This window comes from Apteryx mantelli, chromosome 7 (genome assembly GCF_036417845.1).
Source record: "Apteryx mantelli isolate bAptMan1 chromosome 7, bAptMan1.hap1, whole genome shotgun sequence".
NCBI lineage: Eukaryota > Metazoa > Chordata > Aves > Apterygiformes > Apterygidae > Apteryx > Apteryx mantelli.
This window is the reverse complement of record NC_089984.1, coordinates 34,586,969-34,607,833: the sequence shown is the minus strand read 5'-3', so window position 1 is coordinate 34,607,833 and position 20,865 is coordinate 34,586,969. Positions and strand designations below refer to the sequence as shown.

Genomic DNA, 20,865 nt, shown 5'->3' with positions numbered 1-20,865 from the left:
GCGAGGTCAGTCCCATTCCCTGTGGCCATGCAGGGCTGTCCGCGGTGAGCAGCTGCCCTCTGAACACGACCCAGCAACGATGGACAGAGCAGCACCTCCCCAGACCATGGGTTTGGATTACCCAGGAACTTCTGCACCTGCACAGCCCTACAGCCATTGACATGAGGAGGTCCTGGCACAGAAACCCCTTTTGAACTAGTCGCAAGTTGCATGAAACTCAAAAACCATAGCTGGCCACATTTGACTTGTTTCAATGAGTATCATTTGTCTTTTGGATCCTTTCATCCTAAATTTATTGCCACATTTAGAAGTCTTTTCTGTGGCATCAATAGCAACATCCTTTTAGTCAAGTTATTTGCTTCCATGCAGAGAAGACAAGGGACAGGGTTAGGGCCAAAGCCAACTCCCAGTTGGGTATGCAGAGCGAGCCCAGCAAGCCAGCAGAGGCTGCAGGGATGCTGAAACCCCCAAAGCTCTAAGGCACGCAGGAGAAGTAGGTGCTCAATTTCTACCTACTTTTGAAGGAGTTTGGAAGCCACCTGCTTTTTGTTTCTTTGAACATCTTCCGTAAAAGGTTTTATGGCTTACGTTTCAGTTGAAGGGCATAAAATCCCTCTCAATTTGTAATATTTGTAAGGGATTATATAATGAATTGAAAAATGTTATCATGGGAATTATTTCACCAGATCACCAGAAAATGACCTTTGCTGGAGTTATAAGCTTAATTATAAGCTAAATGACCTAGACATGTCTACAGGAGAGGCACAGCCAATAGGAAAAGAGAAACACATCTCATTTACACACAAGTATTCTAGCAGATGAAAATTCGATACATTATATCAGTTAAAAGCGTGCATAAATTAACATTTTTACAGTCTCTCTTTAAAAAGGTTAATGTCACATCTGAATATAATTCATTAAAAATATTTTCAACATGTGATCTCAACATATTCAGGCCAATATTCAAAATCTAAATTTTTTGCTTAATGCACTGTAATCATATGTATTTGTCACTGAACTATGACTTAGGATCTCTTTTTAATCAGCAATCAATAGATAAGTATCTTTATACATCTTTAATAAAGACCTACTGTTTACATTTATCAGTACATATATCAACACTGGAAGATTTGAAACAGATTCAACAGATGGGCTGTGGTCACAATTATATTTTGGGCAAGTGATGCAAGTATCATTATCATGATCTTGATGAAAGTGGAATTGTTTTGAGTAAGCAGAAAAGAAAATTTAATGAAATAAGAAGTGTTAAACAGAGTGCTGGATTCACATCAGATAGGAAACATCATCTTAGGATTCCTCTCTTTTTAAAACTAACTACTGCTCTTAGCCAGGTTACATCTATTACGATGATTCATGATTGGGAGTTAGTCACAGGAGACAGGTTCACTTTCTACATCATTTGGTCTCTGCTTTACTTATATTCTCTATCACAGCAGGTCAGCTGCTGCTTGATATTCATACACCCTGCACAGCACAAGGAAAGTGCAAAGACCCTCTTCCTCCTCTCAACTCTTGCAACTGACATACTAATCGTCTGGGGTAGAGCTCGACACACACCAAGTCTGCTAAGTTATGTCTTCTTACACTGGAACAAGCCCTCCCCTGAACACGTATTAAGATTCCCAGAACACTGAGATAAAAGACAAAAAGTGTAAGAAAAATAATCAACTCCACATGCCAACTATGCCATCAATAATACAAAATAATTTACACCACTTGCACCTGAGTTGAACAGGGGAAAAGAGAGGGAGACTCTGTCAGTGCAAGAGAATGATGCATGTGACCACTTTGTCTTAATTACTCAGAACAAGCAGTTTGTTGCTGTTTAGTGAAGAACAAAGATATCAGTGTCCCCTGACAGAAAAATAAATAGCCATCAGGATGGTGAAGATGATGATGACTGCCAGGACAACGATCAAGATTCTGTTTTGGATGATCCTGAAAAAAAGCACAAGAGAAAAAAAATGCCGTGAAAACAGCAGAATCTTTATAAAACAATAAGAAGAGGCACTCACATAAATGTCTTGGAGAAAAGAGATATGCCCACAAGCTTAGGGCTTCCTATACCATTCTGCATATCTTGGCTGTTTTTTACTTCTTTCAGTTTCCAATGCTTCCAAATATTTCTTTATGTAGGTATTAGAGCCGACTTTTGCTTTTAGAAAAGAATTAGACTTTTCTTAATTACACACACACATACACACACACATATATATTAGAATAACTGAAATCCATCACGTTACAACCAATTGTTTACTTTCTAAGACAAATTAAATAATTAGTCCTCAGCTGATGCAATCCAAGGAATGCATGGTGGTCTCAAATAGTAAACACCATTATATTTTTAAGCCATTCTGAAATCTTCACAGCTTTTTTAATCTGAACGGAAAAAAAAATTATTAATTTTCAAAGGATTTTACTATTAAGGTACAAGATTCCAAGGAAACACATGTCAATGAGATACTTACTTGTACTAAAATACCAAGGGAAAAGTATAAAAGACATTTATGAAGAAAAGGATGATATAAAGAAGCAAGTGTCAAACTGTGAAGCTTATGTTGTAAAAGCCTTTCCTGCCTCTGTAGCACACCTTCACTTATGGTAATAGGGAAACATTACGTTTACTATGTAGTATAAAAAAATGGAAATCAGAAATAATAAAAAGATGCCAGAAGTAGAAACTGCTAATATTGTTCAATCATTTGCTGAGAGAAACCCCTGCTTCTAAAATCAGATACCACCTAGCTTCAGATTTTGCTTGAAATTAACAGATCAATTAAAATGGATAAATCAACAAACATTACAATTTGCTGCATTTTACAGAAGGATTCTGGACTGTAAAAATTCACCATTTCCATTCTCACAGAAGGGAAAAATTCTCATCGGCTCTTCACGATGCAGGAACTTTTGCAAAACATATTTGTCTGTGAGGCACAACAGCAGAATTGGAGAGATATAGCAAAAAACCAAAAACACTTCCCCCGCCCGCAAACCCCCAAAACTCCCAAGCAAAAACCCAACAACAGAACCCTAAGTTATTTTTATTCTTATTTCATTTTTTTCTCATTTTTTCTCTGAAAAATAAAAGCCCAAAACCCCAGAGCCCTCACCAACCAAACAATGGTAAAAAGAGGTAAAACTGTGTTTTGTGAAATGTCAAACCAAGTACAAACTTGAAGACAAGGAATGTAATGTGTTAAAATGAGCATATTTCATACAGTAAATGAGAGGAAAAAAAACCTCCAGAGAGCAGAGGGGAGTTTTCCTTGGTAAATGTTTTTCATTTGGATGCGGGTGGATATATATACATAAATTATATTGGAAAGTGTAAAGAAAAATGCAGTTTTAACCAACTCCAGCTCTCTCCCCGCTTACCCCCCACCTAAAGAAAAAGAAGTAAATGGATGGATGCAAACTGTCACATCAGACAGGCCCCCTCCCCTGTGACACTCTAAAAGGACTAGCTCTCTATCCTCCTGACAGGTTACAAAATGATCACATTTGCTGACACGTCTTCCGCAAAACTGCTTTAGTGTTTGTGTCCACTTTCCTAGCAGGAGATGAATGGGCTGCTTTGTCCTCATTTATCACTTAAAGCTGAACTAAGATCTGTCTCGTTTATTTTTCCCTTCCTCACTAGAAAGGCTCAACCACAGCATTAATTCTTTTGCGATGACAGCTAATTCAAACTTAACAGGCAATATTTACTCTGCCAAAAGGGTGAGGAGGAGGGAGGGATGTTTCTCACTCTTAAAAAAAAAAAAAAAAAAAAGTGTAACAGGCTAAAAAATAAAGCTAATTAAGGGCTTTTGGTTCTTGTTGGTTTGCACTTCAATTTAACACCTGAACTTACAAGCTTCTCTTTTGTGGCGGGGTGTGACATTCTCTGCCAAACACCTGATAACAAACGATTTGCCCAAGCAACTGCATGAAAACCAGAATATATATTTACTCACTCACTCTCATCACTCCTGAAAAGACACTCAACAAAATTGAAACTCGGCAGTGAAATAGATTAAAAGCATGAAAACTCTTAAAACATTCAGCCTTAAGTAATACACAGTGCAGCTGGCTTGACAACCATTTTATTTGTGGGATGTGGGCCCCAAGGCATCCATAATGCTAATTTACAAAGGATTAACTGTGAGTGAAACTCCCTTAATCTAGCACATAGTTAGGCAAAGGCATACATAACATGCAGAGTGTTTAAATCAACTCCTCCTATCTCTGGCCCAGTGAAAAAGCATTTCATCAGCTGAGCTTTAAAACTGTGGAAGAATTAAAAAATAAAGCCAATCCTCCTAATGCTTTATTTTTAATATTCCGGCAGTACACACCCGATTGCAAGATTATTTAATCAGTGTCCATGTCTCTAAAATCCTTGTCAAGAGAACACCGAGCGAGGCATGCTGCCACCTGTATCTGCTAATTGAAGGTTCACTTACAGTGCGAATCTAGGAAATACATATCAAAGTTCAATTTCTAGGAATCTGAATTAGTCTGCGCAGTGCAGCAAAAGAATATCATATTAAAAGGAACAAATTAATCATGAAATAGGATGGATGTTATCAACAGACTCCTACACTGAAGCATTATATACTTTTAATATTCAAGCCCACAGTTAAAGATTAATTTTATATCTTTTAAAAAAGAGTAACATTGACTTCTACTGTTTTACTTTCAAGCGGGTAAAATTAAACTAACTGCAAACCGCCAGGAGGATGGGGCTAGGCGGAAAAGGACAGAGCTGTCTGGTAGCAGCAGGACTACCTTGTGGAGGGTTTAGCGAATGGTGCCTGTTGAAGTCTGACTCTAGTAGCTACCGCTCAGACAGCGAATACAAGTTCTGGGTGTTAGACGTTTCAGATCTCGAAGTCAACAGGCAAGGGCAACCCTTCAGAGTAGAGAAAAAATCAAGAGGAAAGGGGGTTTTGAGCAATGCAACACAGTCAAGCCAGCTCGCAGTGGTAGAACAATGGTTGGCATTGGCAGGACCCATCTGTGGAGACGCCTATAGTGCTGTCACAGCCAGACACTGCCAGTGGGTATTGCTCTAGGCAAAGCATCAAGGAATGTAAAGTGGGGGAGGGAGTGATAATACCAAAGGAGAAGAAAATGGGGCCTAACATTCGCTACAAAAAATCCCAAAGGCTAACATGTTCACAAGAAGCAGACGATACTCTTTTATCTCTACTACACCTTAAATTCAACAAAATCTGGTGAATGAGGAAGCCCAGATCCTTCTTTGAAAATGCAAAGCATGTTTACAGGGTAAATAATTTAAGAAAGAATATATACTTGAAAGAAGACACCCATTGAAACATCCATGGCTAAAATGCCTGAAGGCAAAAACTTGTGCATTTGCATGCTGCATTTTATTAAGTTAGCACACTGTAGCTTTAAAAGAATGCATGGCCAAATTAAGAGGAATGTGTGACTGAAACATCAAGGATTCCTCAAGTTTACATTATGAATCACAGTGCTGTTGATATGAGATGAATTAACCATTTAGTCGATGCAGCTTATGCACTGAATTCACACCAAGTGCTGCTAGCGCCCAGCGTGTTGGAGCTCGTTAACAGCCGATGTCTACTGTTCCATTCATACTCGAAACTCTAAGAGCACAAGGGCTCCTTCTACTTTTAGTTAGAAGAAACTAAAAATCTGTGCTTTTAAACTAAGTTCCACCTAGTTTATCATGGACAGCAGCCCAAAACATTTGGGTGCAAAACCGCAGAGAAACAGTAACTAAAGCAGATGCAAGGGTAACATAAAATGACACGTGGGAAGAGCACGCTGGATGAACTTGCCAGGCTATCAGCACATGAAGTGCATCCTACTCCTGTTGAGTTTCCTTCTGCTCCTCCTTTCTAACTGCCTAACCCTTCTCCCGGCTTCTGCTCACAGTGCCTAACCCCCGACCCGGCGGCCTGTTGGAGGCTCCCTCTGGAACCAGCGCAACTTTATTCTGCGAGCTGATGATTGACGTGGTCCACTTTCCATCCTAAGGGTTGAGGGGATCACCTCGCCGATGCACCCGCTAACCACTGCTTTGGAGAACAAGTCCCACCTCCATTTCCAAACGGTGATGTCTCTGGCATATCAGTTCCACACTCCTGTCACAGCAGAAATTGTGCTGTTTTTCTACATTTCAGAAAAACAAAAAGATTCTCTCCTCTCTGTAGCTTCACACATGCACAATGGGTCCAACTCTGTTTGTGACATGTTTAGATCTGCTCCGTATAAACACAAAGCAGTTCCCGAATAAGCTATTGCAAACCTTGCATTAAGGATGCCAACCGTGTTTAAACCTTTTTACAAAACTGCATTCATTAGCAGGGGAGTGCACGACATCTATATGGGTTCAGCCTGATGTCTTGCACATGTCTTAGTGCCTGATTGACCAGCATTGAATAATGATGCCTTGCCATTAAGCACTGACAGTACAATAACAATTGTCATGAAAATTAGCAATCACGGTAACATGTTAACAAAATATGGGATACAAATGAACCCGTGCAGACTCTGGGTGCGTAAAGAGTTTTGTGTGCTTAACTTGAAATAATGAAGACTACAAAACAAAATACTGCAAAAAATTTCCTACAGAAGCTCAACTCTGACACTGACACAAATGAAAAAATACAAACGACTTTGGGGATCAGTTAGCCCACATTCATTACAACACAAGGCTTTATTCTTAAAGAAAATGTCTTCAAAAATAGTGTCCTCAAGAACACAGACTGATTGATGACGGAACACTGTCCAACAGTGTTTCACTGTAATACATGTATTTAAGATTTAACTAGAAGTGATTCCTATCAGTTTACTAGGCAGAAAGGCTTCTTTTTTGTATACAAGAGTACATTTTAAATGATCATTTTGAATATTTGGCTATTACATTTTTTGGTACCCTTTTATCTGTGATCTGCAGTTTTTGCTAACATGCAAAAACTAGGTGCCTGCAGACAGTGGTAAGCGACTTTTAAGTGCCCAATATTCATGTGCAAATCAGCAGATTCAAACAAACACAAAGTGTAGGTCTAGTCACATAGGCAAATACATACCAGTCTAAACTGAATGTGAATTTAAAGTAGTGTAGCTGTATTCAACACCTTCTGGGACAGACATCCTTGTTACTATATATAAGGACATCCGAGTCACTGTACATCAGGAGCTTTCAAATTGAGGCACTAGACCCCACACAGGGGAATAAAATGGTATGATTGCTAAAACAAAGCCTTAGATACATAATGATAAATCTCTAATTTCAGGGTATTTGGGGGCTGCTCATGTAACTATTTGTCTTTCCCATTCTGAGCTTTAAGAATGATTTTCCTAGATAAAAACAACTGAAAAGAATTAGACGGGCTGTGGCAGAACATAAAGACATGGCAAACTCCTGAAATAACAGAGTAAGAGAGCCTTGTCTAGCAAAATTACAGCTGGTTGGAAATATCTGACTTGAGACATTTTTCATTATTAACAACCGAAATTAAAAAACACAAATATCAATGAAAAAATATCTGCACAACCTGCATACAAGTCCCTGACCCTCTTCTAGTTGAACCTGGAAAAAATGAAGAATTTTTGAAAATACTCAAGTTGTTTTCCTCCCCCAAAACCTCCCAAAACAAGGCTCCAAGTTCCTTGTGTTCTTGAAGCAAGAAGAACCAATTACACTGTAATTGACATTGTCTATTTAAACCTGAAATGGCCTTGGGTGGGTGGCAGAGAGGAAACAGGACTCCCCATGGCTTACTTAACCTTGCCTGGGCTCCACCTCTAGTCCAGGGACAGGCCATTCCAAGCGGGAGCCCCTCTTATGTTCCCTGAAGTCCTCCCAGAAGGAGCCTCTTTTTCACCTTAGCTACCCACAGTACCACGGACTCTAGTTTCTTAGGTGTAAGTCCTTGTGAAGACCCATTAAAAGATATTTTTCTTATTGCTGAAAACTGAGCAGACAATGAGTTTAAAGACTCAAGTGTGCAGGAATGGAGAATGCAAAATGATGGCATATTTCTAGGTGAACAGAAGCTTTTTCTTGAAAGAGATGGGCCATACAAGGTGCCTAAGATACTGTTAACAGGGCTGAGGAGTTGTGCAGAGATCCATCCTCTAGCTTTAGAGATCAGTCTTAAGGACCGAGGTCATCTAGTTGTAATAACGTGGACACTAATCTCTAGTTATAATATTGTACTAGTAGCACATCAGTGTTTTCCCATCTGGGCCTTGAATGAAAGATTGAGTCATGTAATAACAGGAGCAGGAAGGTAGTCACTCTAGGCAACTTTAAATATCTAAATTATATCTAGCTAATCTCTCTCAGCTCCCTGTGTATATAAGCTAGAGTCCTGCTCTGAACTGCCTTCTCTTTTTCCCTGGCCTTGTATGTATCCTAGGAGAACTAGTCAGTTAAGTTGGCTGGCTAAGTTAGAGCCTACAGACTGGGTAGCAAGAATATCCCTCAAAGATTCAAGATGAGGCTCAGACAAGAATGACAATTCTCCCGAAGCCAAATTCACTCAGTGAGAGCTAACACGGCAAAATCGTCCAGCACAGACTATAACACATTGCAAAGTGGCTGTAATCTCCCACTGATCAGAAATACTGCAGAGATGAAGCTCACCAATAAAATGAAGATGTTTCTCAATAATTAGTATCTTGATTCACCACCTCCTTTTAACGAGTACCATTTAATGAGTCTGGAATTAAATCCAGTTCCTCTTTCACAGGAATTGGGGGGCTGGAGGGGGGAGATAGGGAAGGTAGTGAAACATCTCCCTGAGACGAATACCTGAAACAGTGGGCTTCCTTGGCTCAAGGAACTATGATTTTTACCTTTCTGGGTCAACTTGTGCCATTCTTACCATCAAGATTGAAAATTAGAAAAATTATTTTTATGATATCTGATAGTTGAGACACTTATTGAGATACCTAATTAGTAACAAGTTTGCAATACATTCCAGATACAACAAAATTATATAAACAGCAAGGGAATTCATGGCTGTTTGGTGGCCATGAAGACCATGATTATCACAGCTCGCATGCGTCCTGTCTCTGGGAGCTGGCAGTCTCAGGAGGTGCACATACTGCATAAGGCATCACAGGAGTCTGGTGGAAGCGAGTGGCCGACAGTTCAGCTGAGTGGTCTGGGAAGGAGTTACCTACAGGAATGACTGGAAGACTGTAGCAAATTATGGAATGCCTGGAAGAGGGTCCTCATGGGCACTGGGCCCTAAGATAAAAAGGCAATAGGGAAGGGTACTGCAAATCTTTTACTAACTTAGATTTTATTCATTGTTTATTTTTAAAACTTTTAAAATATAAGAAGGTATTTCTGAAGGATGAAAAACATCCTTCTGCTTATCAGAGACCCTGATGGGGAACGTTTCTCTGCACTTCCCTCAGCGGTGCAACTTCAGCTCTCTCCTGTCTCCCTGTCCATGGTGGGAACAAATTAGATTATTACTGTCATTAGGACTAACAGCGGGTGGCTTCCGGGGCCATGGAAACTCACCAGCCAAAACTGGAGAGGTATTAATTCATTTCACGCAAAGCAGAGGCAACACCAGATCTCTTTGGCAACTGTAAATGAAGATCACGTGCACTGTGGCAACTGCGAGCTGAAGGAGTCAAGGTTGCATTAATCTCCACCCAGCCTTTCTCAGGGTACTGAAGTATCAAGAAGAACAAATCATGCATTTAGTCACCTGAGCATGACTAAGAACCATAGGCCCTAGGAAACATTACGAGCCCTTTAGAAGAGCTCTGAGGGAGGGTGGATATCCCAGCTGTCAGAATAATGGCATTCTTCAGCACGTTGGCTGCGTGCAGCCTGGGTCTCCAAACAGTTAATAGGAAAAAACTCCCCCAAACCCCAACTTCCTCCCCAACATTCAAAGCTAAAGCAATTATTTCTCCAGCAGAAGAATGTATGCAAGCTATAAAACAACATAACATACATGATTGCACATTGGCTTTTGTGATAAATATAGTTAAATTTACATTCTGCGCAATATAAAGAAAACAGAAATGTGTTAAGTTTGCATTTTATTAACTGTCATAATCATTCGATGCCACTAAAATATGTATTTTAAATGGATGAAAGCTTCACTTTAATTAATGATTAATCTACAGCTTTTAGGTGTGATGAAGCTTGAGACCGGACATTACTTCACTTATATTATTTTCTCCTTATCACACTATATTTGACTGGGCGTCTTTTTGTATGGCAAGCTTGCTACAATTGTCTTAACAATGTTGACCTCTTTTGTAGAAACGTGAAGGCATCTGCAGCAATTGCTCCTGAAGATGTGCTATCCAAAATGTTACCATTTCATGGCACTTCTTGAATGATAGAATAGAATTTTTTTTGGTATACATTCATTTTTTTCAAATGCTATAAAAGAAAGGAAAACAATCATGGCTAAGGCCATTTGTGAGATGGCATTAAAAGAGCCTACTCTGAGACAGATAAAAATAATGAGAATCTTTCTGTCAAGAAGGATTTAGAAAATATCACTAGCATTATTAAAATTTAATTTTTTACTGTGCTTTTTGGTTCCCCCTTTTCCAGTGATAATGAGCAGGACTGCACACCTCCACATCGCTAGCACTTGTTTTGAGCAATAAATTCAGCCTTCCAGTCTGAAGACATTTCAGACAACAATTTTGACTGCTATAGGCTTATTTTTCAACCTGTTCTGTGCTTTGAGTCTTCCTATAAAAACCAGTTCATAAGCTAATTTTCCACAAGGCCAGTGGAACAAATAAAAATCAATTTTTGCCCAACCGGTTCAGAGAAAACCTGGGAATAGTGAAGTCAGAACAGTGAAAAATAAAAAGAATCGATGTATTCACAAATGGTTTACCTGATAGAGAACTATCAAATTAGTTGACAGGAGATACTTGCCACTATTAGAGTATTTTCTTTTCAGCATGTTAACAGTATTTCTATTAGGGGAGCAGAAATGCCTCTACTTTGTCACGACCTCAGACACCTTGGTTTAATAACCACGTGGAGCCTCCATGTGTTGTATAAAACCACGGGGCACAGAGTCAAAGTGCAAAGGCACTTGCAGAGCCTGCAAGCAGAGGGACCTGCAAGCAGCACCTGGGCTTAGAGCGGGTGTAAGTTTTCGTGATCTTGCGGAAGGAGCAAAGACTCCTGTTTCAGTGAACATAGGGAGACAGTTATGACCTCAGGCCAACCCTGTCAAGAGGAATTTGGTCCATCAATAAAGCAAAAAAATGTAAAACACTCTGCAGACTTCCCTCCCCAGTTAAAAATAAAAAAGTTCAGGTGCCCACTGAAGACTAATTAGTTTAATATCTCTTGGAGAGCAGCACACACATTTCTCCAAAGATAGGGAATCCTGTTCTTAGATTTCAACACTTTCAGAACCCAAGTACAACGCAGAACACCATAGACTTTAATACGTGTGGTCCCATCTGTTTTACAATCTTCTCCACAAATTAGGCAAGTGTTTTTGAAACTGGGATACTATTTTCAAAACTGATACTGGGATTGGATTGTTGCTTATGCCTGTCTATCTGCAGTCTGAAAGATACATCTGAAAACCTGACTGAAGGACAGAATCTGCTTATTAATACAAATTAACTATCACTCCTATGGAAATAAAACAAATTTGTAATTTACAGCGTAAATATTAAGGAAGTTATCTTTAAGTAGCTGTAATCTTCACCCTAATACCTGGCTTTTTATACACTCTTTCATTTTATGAGTTGGCATTAAAATGTGTCTCATTTTAACAGAAAAAAAAGAATTAAATATGTCACTGTGAAGCTGCATATTACCTAGTTAAAAATATTATAACACACCGTGGAAACATCATTTCTAGAGCCAAACAAAACATTACTCAATGAAGAAATGGCATGAAATATATAATATTCAGCAGATGAAGGGTACTTGGCGTTAAACAGTTCCACTGCCAAAAAACAGCATCATAATAAAAAGTGTGCATATAGAAATGAAGTATACCTGTTCTTCACTAATCGTGATGCAACACTTTAGTACTTGAATAAAGATACTTTTAGTCTACTAAGTATATAGGGAGAAGTTAAAAACACCACACATTTTGATTCTGAATCTCTTACAACTGATGCTAATTTGCTTATGATATCTGCCTGATTTGGAGCTAATCTTCTGTAAATTAACTCCTAATGCTGCCTGAAATAATCCTCTTAATGCTGGTCTGTCTCGAGTACTTTATATCAAATACCATGAAATATGTAAGCGTATATAAGGCGCCTAGTATTTGCAGAGCTGTTGGCTGCTCTCGAATACTCGCAGTGGGCTCGGGGCTGCCCTGAGGACCCAGGGCCGGCGAGGAGGCCCGGTGGGCACGGGGTGGTGTGGCTCTCGCGGTCCCTCGGCAGGGCAGCACGTGGGGGCTCGCGGCCACCCCGGCGAGCAGCAGCGGAGGGTCTTTGCCTCCCCGGAGCCTGGTGCGGAAAGGTGCAATGCCGCCCTCCAAGCCTCCCATCTCCAGCAACACATGATAATGAGCACAAGTAAACACGGTGGCTCGGAGGCTTCAGCATGACAAGATGTGTGTTAAACAGCACTAATTATCAGCTGGAAGCCTAATCTGATAACTGGTTTGAAAAGACAGAGATAGACAATTTCGTTTCTTCAGACAGGCAAAGTATTTTTAAGGATGTTGCTTCAACATCGGCCGGCTTAATTATTATTGTCAGTGTGCTAACACTGTATTCAAAATTTTTTTTTTCCACTAAATCCACTGGAACAATTTTCTCCCCCAACATTAATTTAATGATACAGCCAAAAACCTAATTGATATTGGTGAGCAATGCAATTCCAACGTATTATTTTCTCGGTTTTTGAAATATAAATGGCAGGCACAATTTGGACTGAATGGACCTCTTTATGTTTTAACAGGCAGTTTATTGGCCCAGACTCCAACATATAACAATCACAACTGCAAAAGCAATACATTTTTAATTGAAAAAATCATGTATTTTTACTACGAAAGTAACTCAAATAACAAGTAACTCTGTCAGGTAAAGGGCTTTTAAAAATTTTTTATATGTGGAATGTTGTTTAGAAATTATATTTTCAACATAGCAAACACTTATAGGAGGCTATTAAAATAAAATATATTGTTAAAATCATACTTTATTGGAGGTTGCTTTTTTATATATATTAAAGAACAGATAAAGCTCAGTGATCAGTGAGCCGTATGTGTCCAACAGCCCTTCAAGAGCCTTGTGGAAATGTATAAAACAAGCAGTGATACAATCCTTTGCCAAACACTGTCATAAATTTTTTATTTGGCAGCTAACATTCTCACTAGTTTTCTTGGCAGCAATTGGGACCTTTAGCAAGAAAGGTGCAGGAGAAAAATACCTTGTTTAGAGATGTTTTCAACACTTTCTGGGATTTTTCAGAACTTCTGCCTGCAGCACATTTTACAACCACAGTCTCCAATCACCTGATGAGTAGGTGGTGGTTTTAAACTTTTTTTTTAATATAGACAGCCTACTACCCCCCTCTGGCCTTCAGCCTACAATGTGCTTGTGGAGGCGGGGGTGTATGTGCTCCACCGAGATACAAGTGGTTGCTCCTCTCTGTCTAGACAAAAACCTGAAAATAATATCAGAATGTACCTTTCATTGCTCCTGATACTATCTGTATCTTATTCCCAGATGACAGAGATAAATGAAAGGCAAACATGTGCTGATTACTTTTGCATTTTTCTTCGGCGATCTCTACAGAAAAGCTGGTCACAGGTGCAGCTACCTTGGTCAGCTGGTGGACTGGTGGATAAACAGAATTGTGAAATAGCTTTCTATACCCAGATCCGCCCTTCAAGTTTTTTTTTTTTTAAAAAAGATATACTAAACTTCCCATCTGATGCACAGCCCTCCTCAGTGCCACCAGATACGCTGATGCACTGTGCAAGGGAGAATACACTCCTGGCTGTTTGGGAACAGCGATCCCGCGGTTTGGGCTACACCGGGCACAATTCAATAGCGGGCTCTTAGTAGCTAACTTACAGAGCAGGTGTTTAATTTTTTGGTATTTAATTATTTCAGAATGGATATAAGACGAAGCTACTTTATATCTCAGCAACTTCCTCCAAAAGTTTCACAGCAGTAAGAGATATGTTTCAACCCTTCACATGGCCGGAACGAACGACAGTCTGTCTCAAACAAATCTGGCACAGAAAAGGGCCATTTTCCTTACTTGTCTCAGAGCAGAAAAGCTGGGATGCGGTTCTGCTTCTGACAGCGCGACCTGCTTGAAGCCCAGCCTTAGCTAAACTGACCCTGTTCCGCTCCCCAACCCCAGCTCGCAGGCTCGCCCGCCGCTTGCTTTCAGCGGGGTCCCGGCTTGCCGAGCGCACGCAGACCTCTCGCGGCTGCTCAGGCCGCTGCAGGCGAGCTCGGCGCTGCCGCCGCGCTGCCGCCGCGCTGCCGCCGCCGCTGCCGCCGCCGCTGCCGCCGGGCCGCAGAGCTGTCCTCCGGGCAGCTCCGGCTCCCCAAATTTCCCTGCACCACCCATTCCTCCCAATTCAGTCTCGGCTATTCTTGCCTTTCTCACGAGTACCTCTGAATGTCCCTCGCCTTGCTATTATTTTATTTCTTTTAAAAACCCAACAGTTTAATTATGTGCTATCATTTGAAAGGCAGGTCCTTCAAAAGCGGCTACACACAACAAAAACCTATTGGAAAGTGACAGAGTGGTATGACTGTACAGAAAACAAAATAAACACGAGACGAAAAAATATATGGTCATTAATAATAAATTCTAAATCACTAGTAGAGGAATATGACTTTATCCACAGTCCCCATCAATCAGTGGGAAGATGCCTGTAACTTCGGTGGGGTTAGAGTGAGTCCCACATCTGTAAAAGAGCTAAAGAGAGAGAGAGCTTTTCACTATGTTTTAAGAAGAATCCAGCACCCCGATTCTGCCCTCTGTTACACCATTTTAGATCAAGCGGTACTGAGGGGTGTCATAACCCTGTACATCTGTGTCAGACCCTGTGTTGCAAGGGCAGAGTTTACGCCAAGAATGCAAAACAGATGTTGCTTTCCTAATGTTTTCTTGTTGTCATTTAAGCTGTTTTTGTTGGGCTCTGTTTTGATTTTGGTGAGTAAAGCAGGTCGCCAGAACTTTTCAGAGGGCCGACGAGAGTAACGTTTCTGCATTTTCCTTTTTATTTTGTGTGCATGTGTGAATATGCATAGAGTCTGAGCTACAACCGGGAAAATCTCTCTCTCTCTCTCTCTCTCTTTTTTTAAGCTTCATTTGAGCTATGCTGTGTTCCCTTGGGGCAAAGTGAAAGGTAGCTATTTGCGGATGGGAAAAAGGGCTTTTGTGAACAGCAAAACTGCATCACCGAACAGTTTAAGAAAAAGATTTTTGAAGTTATTTTTTTACTACTATTTTAAGAGGAAACAGGGATAAATATATCTTTTTTGCATGTTGACTCATTAACAAATTTAGTAATAAACACTTTATAATTAAGTCTGCTAGTTTATTGCTGTCCAGAAGTTTCTCAATACTCTTTGCACAGAAGGTTTTGGGAAAAGTAGAACTAAGAAATGGTGAAGTCAATTCCCAACAGCTTGCTCAAGCAAATCTACGAGAGGCTTAAACTCACTTCTGAATACTGAAATTCGAGATGCCGTATCAAATAAGCAGCTCTTTTTCCCCCAAAGAGAAGAAACTGGGTGTAGCTAACCTAGTGCATAATAGCTTTATTCTCATTCACAAAACAGGAATTACTTTATGGCCCCAAAGTAAAACTAGCATAGAAATATACTGGCAGATTTGCTGCAGATGTGTGTTGTGACACGTATGCAGGGAATCTGCTATTAATCACATGCTAAGATTTTAATATTATGTAGGGTAATGCAGGCAACCATTATGGTGAAGATTCTGGCTTCATAAAAGCCTAACCCACAAATGGGTCTTTTAAATTTAATACATTTGAGCTTACTCTCAAACTGTACCAGTTGAAATCCTTGATGCACAAACGCCCCCACCCCCCATGACTTACATTTATTTCAATATCTATTGTGCGTTCCTTTCTGTGTTTGTGCTCAGCTTCTTTTATTGTGACACATGACAGTTGCTGCTAAAAGTGCAGCTTTTCAATTCTCCCGATTACCGGACTATGACAGGAATGTTCTTGTTAGAGGGGTTGTTTGCGAGACCTCTGGATACGTATCTAGCACAGGAAATGGTCTGGCTCAAACGCTGCAAAAGCCATCTTTCACCTGAATCCTTCAGAATTTGTGTCTGAACATAACTAGAACCTATGTATCTGTACCCGGGCTAAGATTACTACGGACAATTATACCGTGGAAATGCATTATTCTGACAAAGCAATCAATCACGTTATTTCTCACAATTTCAGTTCACCCCTAAAATTTTCCTTACCTCCAAAGCCAGCTGGATATTATATTACCAAAGCTGTTGAAAGGGTGTAACACTAACCATGAAGCCAAAGGCCACTAAAACTATGCAATGCATAAATTTTTATTGTTTGCTCAGCATTGAAATCTCATTAGGGCTCATAACTCATCGGCACACTGCAAACATTTGCATCTGCTGATCATGAGAACTTAGATGGAATGTACACCTCTGGCTAATTTACTTGTTATGTTTTCAGATGAGACTCTCTGTGTTGCTTTATATTTTCTTTAAAAAAAAGCCCTTACACAGTTGTGATTTCCATTTTAAACTAAACACATTAAAACTTTCATTTACAGTTTCTCAAGGTTGTTCTGTTGCTGGCAATGTTCATGACCATCATTTAGAAAAGTTTCATTTGACTTAGTATTCAGGATAATCACTGTTTGAAAACTGTGCCCCATAGAGCATTCCGCTTCATTCATCCTTGCTGCTTTATGCATTCACATTTTAATTAGATTAAAATTTGTCCTCCAATTAGCTTTCATTAAAGTTTAGAGATTACAGAAAAAATCTCCACTGAGGTGCGCTTCAAAACTGTGCCTAAAGTTTAAAATGAAATAACTGTGCAAATGAAGTGATTATGAAGATTATTACTATGCAAAAAACATCAGTCGCGTCTTGGTTTACTTATACATTTAACTCTGTAATTTATTTTGCCGACTTCAATACCTCTGTGTTCTCCAGAGTAGTAATCATAATAATACCTTACAGTTACAGGATACCCTTCATTCCTAAGGATCCTTAGGGGCCTGATTCTGCAATCCTTACTCGCATCAGTAGTCCTATTGAAGTCCCTGAAACTACGTGAACAAGTGCTACTCAGTACATGCGCGTTAAAGCTCAACTGCAGGTCAGAGCCTCCCCTTGGCTACCCACGCGCAATTGCTGTTGATGCGCGCGGCTCAGAACGCAAACCAGACATGACCATTACAAAAAAAGTCCTTTCACCTACTTCTGGGTGAGATGTAGCAGCTGTTTAATGGTGCGTGGTTACAAGGCTCACCTCTTTAAATGACGGTGTGAAGACAGTTCCTACCCCCAGTTAAAACTGCAGAGAAAACTGAGAATGTAGTTATCCAAACCGGAAACAGCTCAGGAGGACACTGGGGCTAGTGCTGCATCTCCAGTGTCACTTGTATCTTCAGATGCCACATGGCCAAGTATCGGATGCCCAGTCACTAATACCTACTGCGCATGCAAATTTACTATGTGCTGAAGGCAATATAAAGTTTATGGTTCAGAAGGCTGATCCTACAATCGGAGCAGACATTCATGCTGGAGCAGTCTCTTGGTGAAACACATGGGACTCCGTGTCGGAGCAGAGCTCCACCGAAATGGATCTGTTTGCAGGAAATTCTCTTCCAATAGCAAGAGCTATAAATATACACTCATATTAAAAAAAAAAAAACCAGAGATGCAGCCAACATCTTAAAACTAAAAATAGAGACACTTGGGTTACAAAACCAGGGACCTGTCTTTGCACTAGCAACATATTTCCAAGAGGAGGAACACAGTTGAAAACAAATATTTTACTACAAATGACGTGTAGTTTATAAGCATGAGAGAGTAATTTCAGTAAAATGCAGGAGTGTAAAAAGCAGTGTTGTCTACTTTTCATTCTCAGCGTGAACACACAAGAACTGGTTGAACAATCATTAGTTAATCTTCACATCACTGAGGTAACTAGTGTTATCCCTGTTTTACAGATGGCAAAAGTAATGTTTATGGGGTCAAAGGCTAGAGGGGAGTTTATAATTTAAATGTTCTCACTCCGTGCCCTGTACTCAGGCCAAGACCATGTTTCCAAGATGTGAAGCATCCAGCAGCAGTACTAATTTTAGGAGTCATGCTCAGGTCTGACCCTTCCTCCCCTGCTCCCACCTCCTCTTGGTTTTCATTTCTGCCATCATGTTGCAGGACGCCAGCCTCAGCTGTGCTGATTCAACTGCTCGTGGGTCCATGTGATGAATCAGATCAGGGAATTGATCCAGGATAAAAAAAGAAAAAGAAAAAAGAAGCGGGTGGGAAAGGAGAGCTATTTTGCACCTGATCAATTCCATTGCAAGGCACTGACTCCCAAGCAGTAGTGTTGGTGAAAATGAGAGAGCAGCGGGGTGCAGCACGGGGGCAGCCGGGAGCAGTTTGCGGGGCAGGAGGAGACTCCACTGTTGACGCTGAGGGTTTCATATTGCAGAACTGGGGTCCAATCCACTCTGAAATCTTTCTATTTTCATGTTTTAACTCTTTTAAAAGCTCTCTCTCCTTTTATCTTCCTCTGCCCACTTTATTCTGAGAAAGAGGGTAGCTACTTCAGACCCCCTTTGCACGACAAATTTGCACAAGTCAATTTAGAAACTGTAAGTATTTCACTTTCCTCAGTTAAAATCTGGAACACCAAATTCACCTTCTAAATCCATTGACCATATTGCAGAAATATTGCTCCATTTCCTCAGTTGAACTGTCATGTTTCATAAAATACAGAGAAACTAGTCATGCTTTATGTTGGGGTGCATTTATAAATAGTTTATAAAAGATTTAGATGATTAACCACATATTAAGAGATAGTCAATCAAATTTAAGAGGCTATTTTAGAATTTTACAGACCAAGCAGTTATTTATAATCCTGGGTATTGCTTTCTACCTTACATCTACTCCTCTCCCCGCTATTATAATACTCCGTTGGCTCTTTATAAATGACTTGTATTAGCAAAATCAAAAAAGAGCCCAAATCCTACCTTAAGGAGTGGGTTAGATAATTTGGATTCTGAATCTCCTGGACTAAGTGCTTAAGGACCAGATTTTTGGAGGTAGCTAGACACCTCATACCACAATTTAGACACCTGAAGGCCCTTAAAAATCTAGGCCCTCATCTCTCTGTAAATGGAACTTAAGCAATTTTAAAAAGTTGGCCAAGTGTCATCTGAAACGGCACAAATGCTGAAGCAAGTGCAACAGCTAAGGAACACATCTTTTCTGTGATGAAACATCAGCATCATGACAGGATGGCTTAAAGCTTCAGCACTTCAAGCTGGTTGTAGAAAAAAAAGCCCAACAATGGAGGCCTTGAGGAATGCTAAATATAACTGGTATCCTTGCACAATACCATGTGCGCAGTTAGAAAAGAATTATTTCTTGTGATTTCATTTAGTCATTTTAAGCAGCGACTTCTCCTTCCTTTTTAATATTTTTAACTTAGTAGCAAGCATATAGAACATTTTAATAAAGAAATAACCTCAGATTACTTTTTAATGCTGTGTGATTTATAAAGTTAAAAAAAATGATACCTATTCTGGAAGTATAGTGTATTTGGTGCTATTTTTGCACTAGGAATGGAAACTCGAACTGGAAATAGAGTCATTCATTCACACTTACAGGATGACATCCCGTTGACAGGCATGCAAACTTGGAAAGGTGCTACACAGTCACTCTTAAAATACTACACTATATTTTTTCCTTCTAAGCTCCAATTAAGTAAATGTTAAAGAGGGATCGGTACTTCGTTAAGGCTAAAGGTTCATCGTTTGCAGGAGATCGTCTTTCAGAAGTACAAAGGCAGAAAAGTCAAGGCACTAACTACTAAAAAAATTGTTTGCACAACAGAAGTGGCACCTTCAAGCCCCTCTGCAGCGAGGTGCTGTGCTGCTGCAGTTCTGCTCATTCAGATCAGGATTTTAAAGAGCATTCCCCACTATTATCTGAAGGGTCACCAATCTTTCCTGCCAGGCAGTTGTTTTGTTTTGTTTTTCATTCAGGAAGAATGAAAACCATAAAAGGTGTGAAAATACGGTTGAGGTAGATATATTCACAGACTTGAATATTGCTGGAACACTCCCAGTGCTCGCGAGCGCTGAGCAGATGCTCCCAGGCTAAACGGCTCTACAAAACATACTACAATTACAGAAGAACCAAAAATAAAACAAGCAGCTTTAACCCTCTTGAAGTTGTGGGGCCTAATTAGGCTTGGGCCTAATAATCATGTCTCCACTTGCTCCCATAGGCTTGCTTCCAAAAGGCTTCAAAATTGGAAGGACCTTTTTTACAATGGTGAGGAAGGAAGGAAGGAAGGAAGGAAGGAAGAAAGGAAGAAAGGAAGAAAGGAAGGTTGGTTCCCATTTAAGATCTGACATTTTAAAATGGCAGAAAAACAGAGCAACAGACCTTAAGAGAGTCTTGTGCCTCTGTGTCAAATTCCTACAAGGGCAGCTCATAAGACTTCAGCTCTATCATATCTGGATCAAAATGTCAGGACTCAAAATCCGAACCATAAACCGTGCCCTCTGAAATCTCGGTACAAGCATAATCTTCTTGGCTTTGCTTTCCATTTGGCTTCTCCAGTCTCACGCATACCTTTGCAGTGCCAAAGGAGACATGCT

General features: G+C 40.1%; 1 protein-coding gene across 2 annotated transcripts in view; it reads right to left on the bottom strand.

Annotated features, from left to right (window-relative positions):
- Positions 1-1,057: 1,057 nt before the first annotated feature.
- Positions 1,058-20,865, bottom strand: part of VTI1A (vesicle transport through interaction with t-SNAREs 1A) — a 280,801-nt gene continuing 260,993 nt past the window's right edge. Inside the window, exon 8 of one of the 2 annotated variants that reach the window (XM_067300244.1) lies at positions 1,058-1,959. In XM_067300244.1, coding sequence (XP_067156345.1) covers positions 1,866-1,959 — 94 coding nt within the window. In that variant the 3' untranslated portion in view covers positions 1,058-1,865. The remainder of the gene's footprint in view (positions 1,960-20,865) is intronic. The other variant, XM_067300247.1, reaches the window with a different exon arrangement.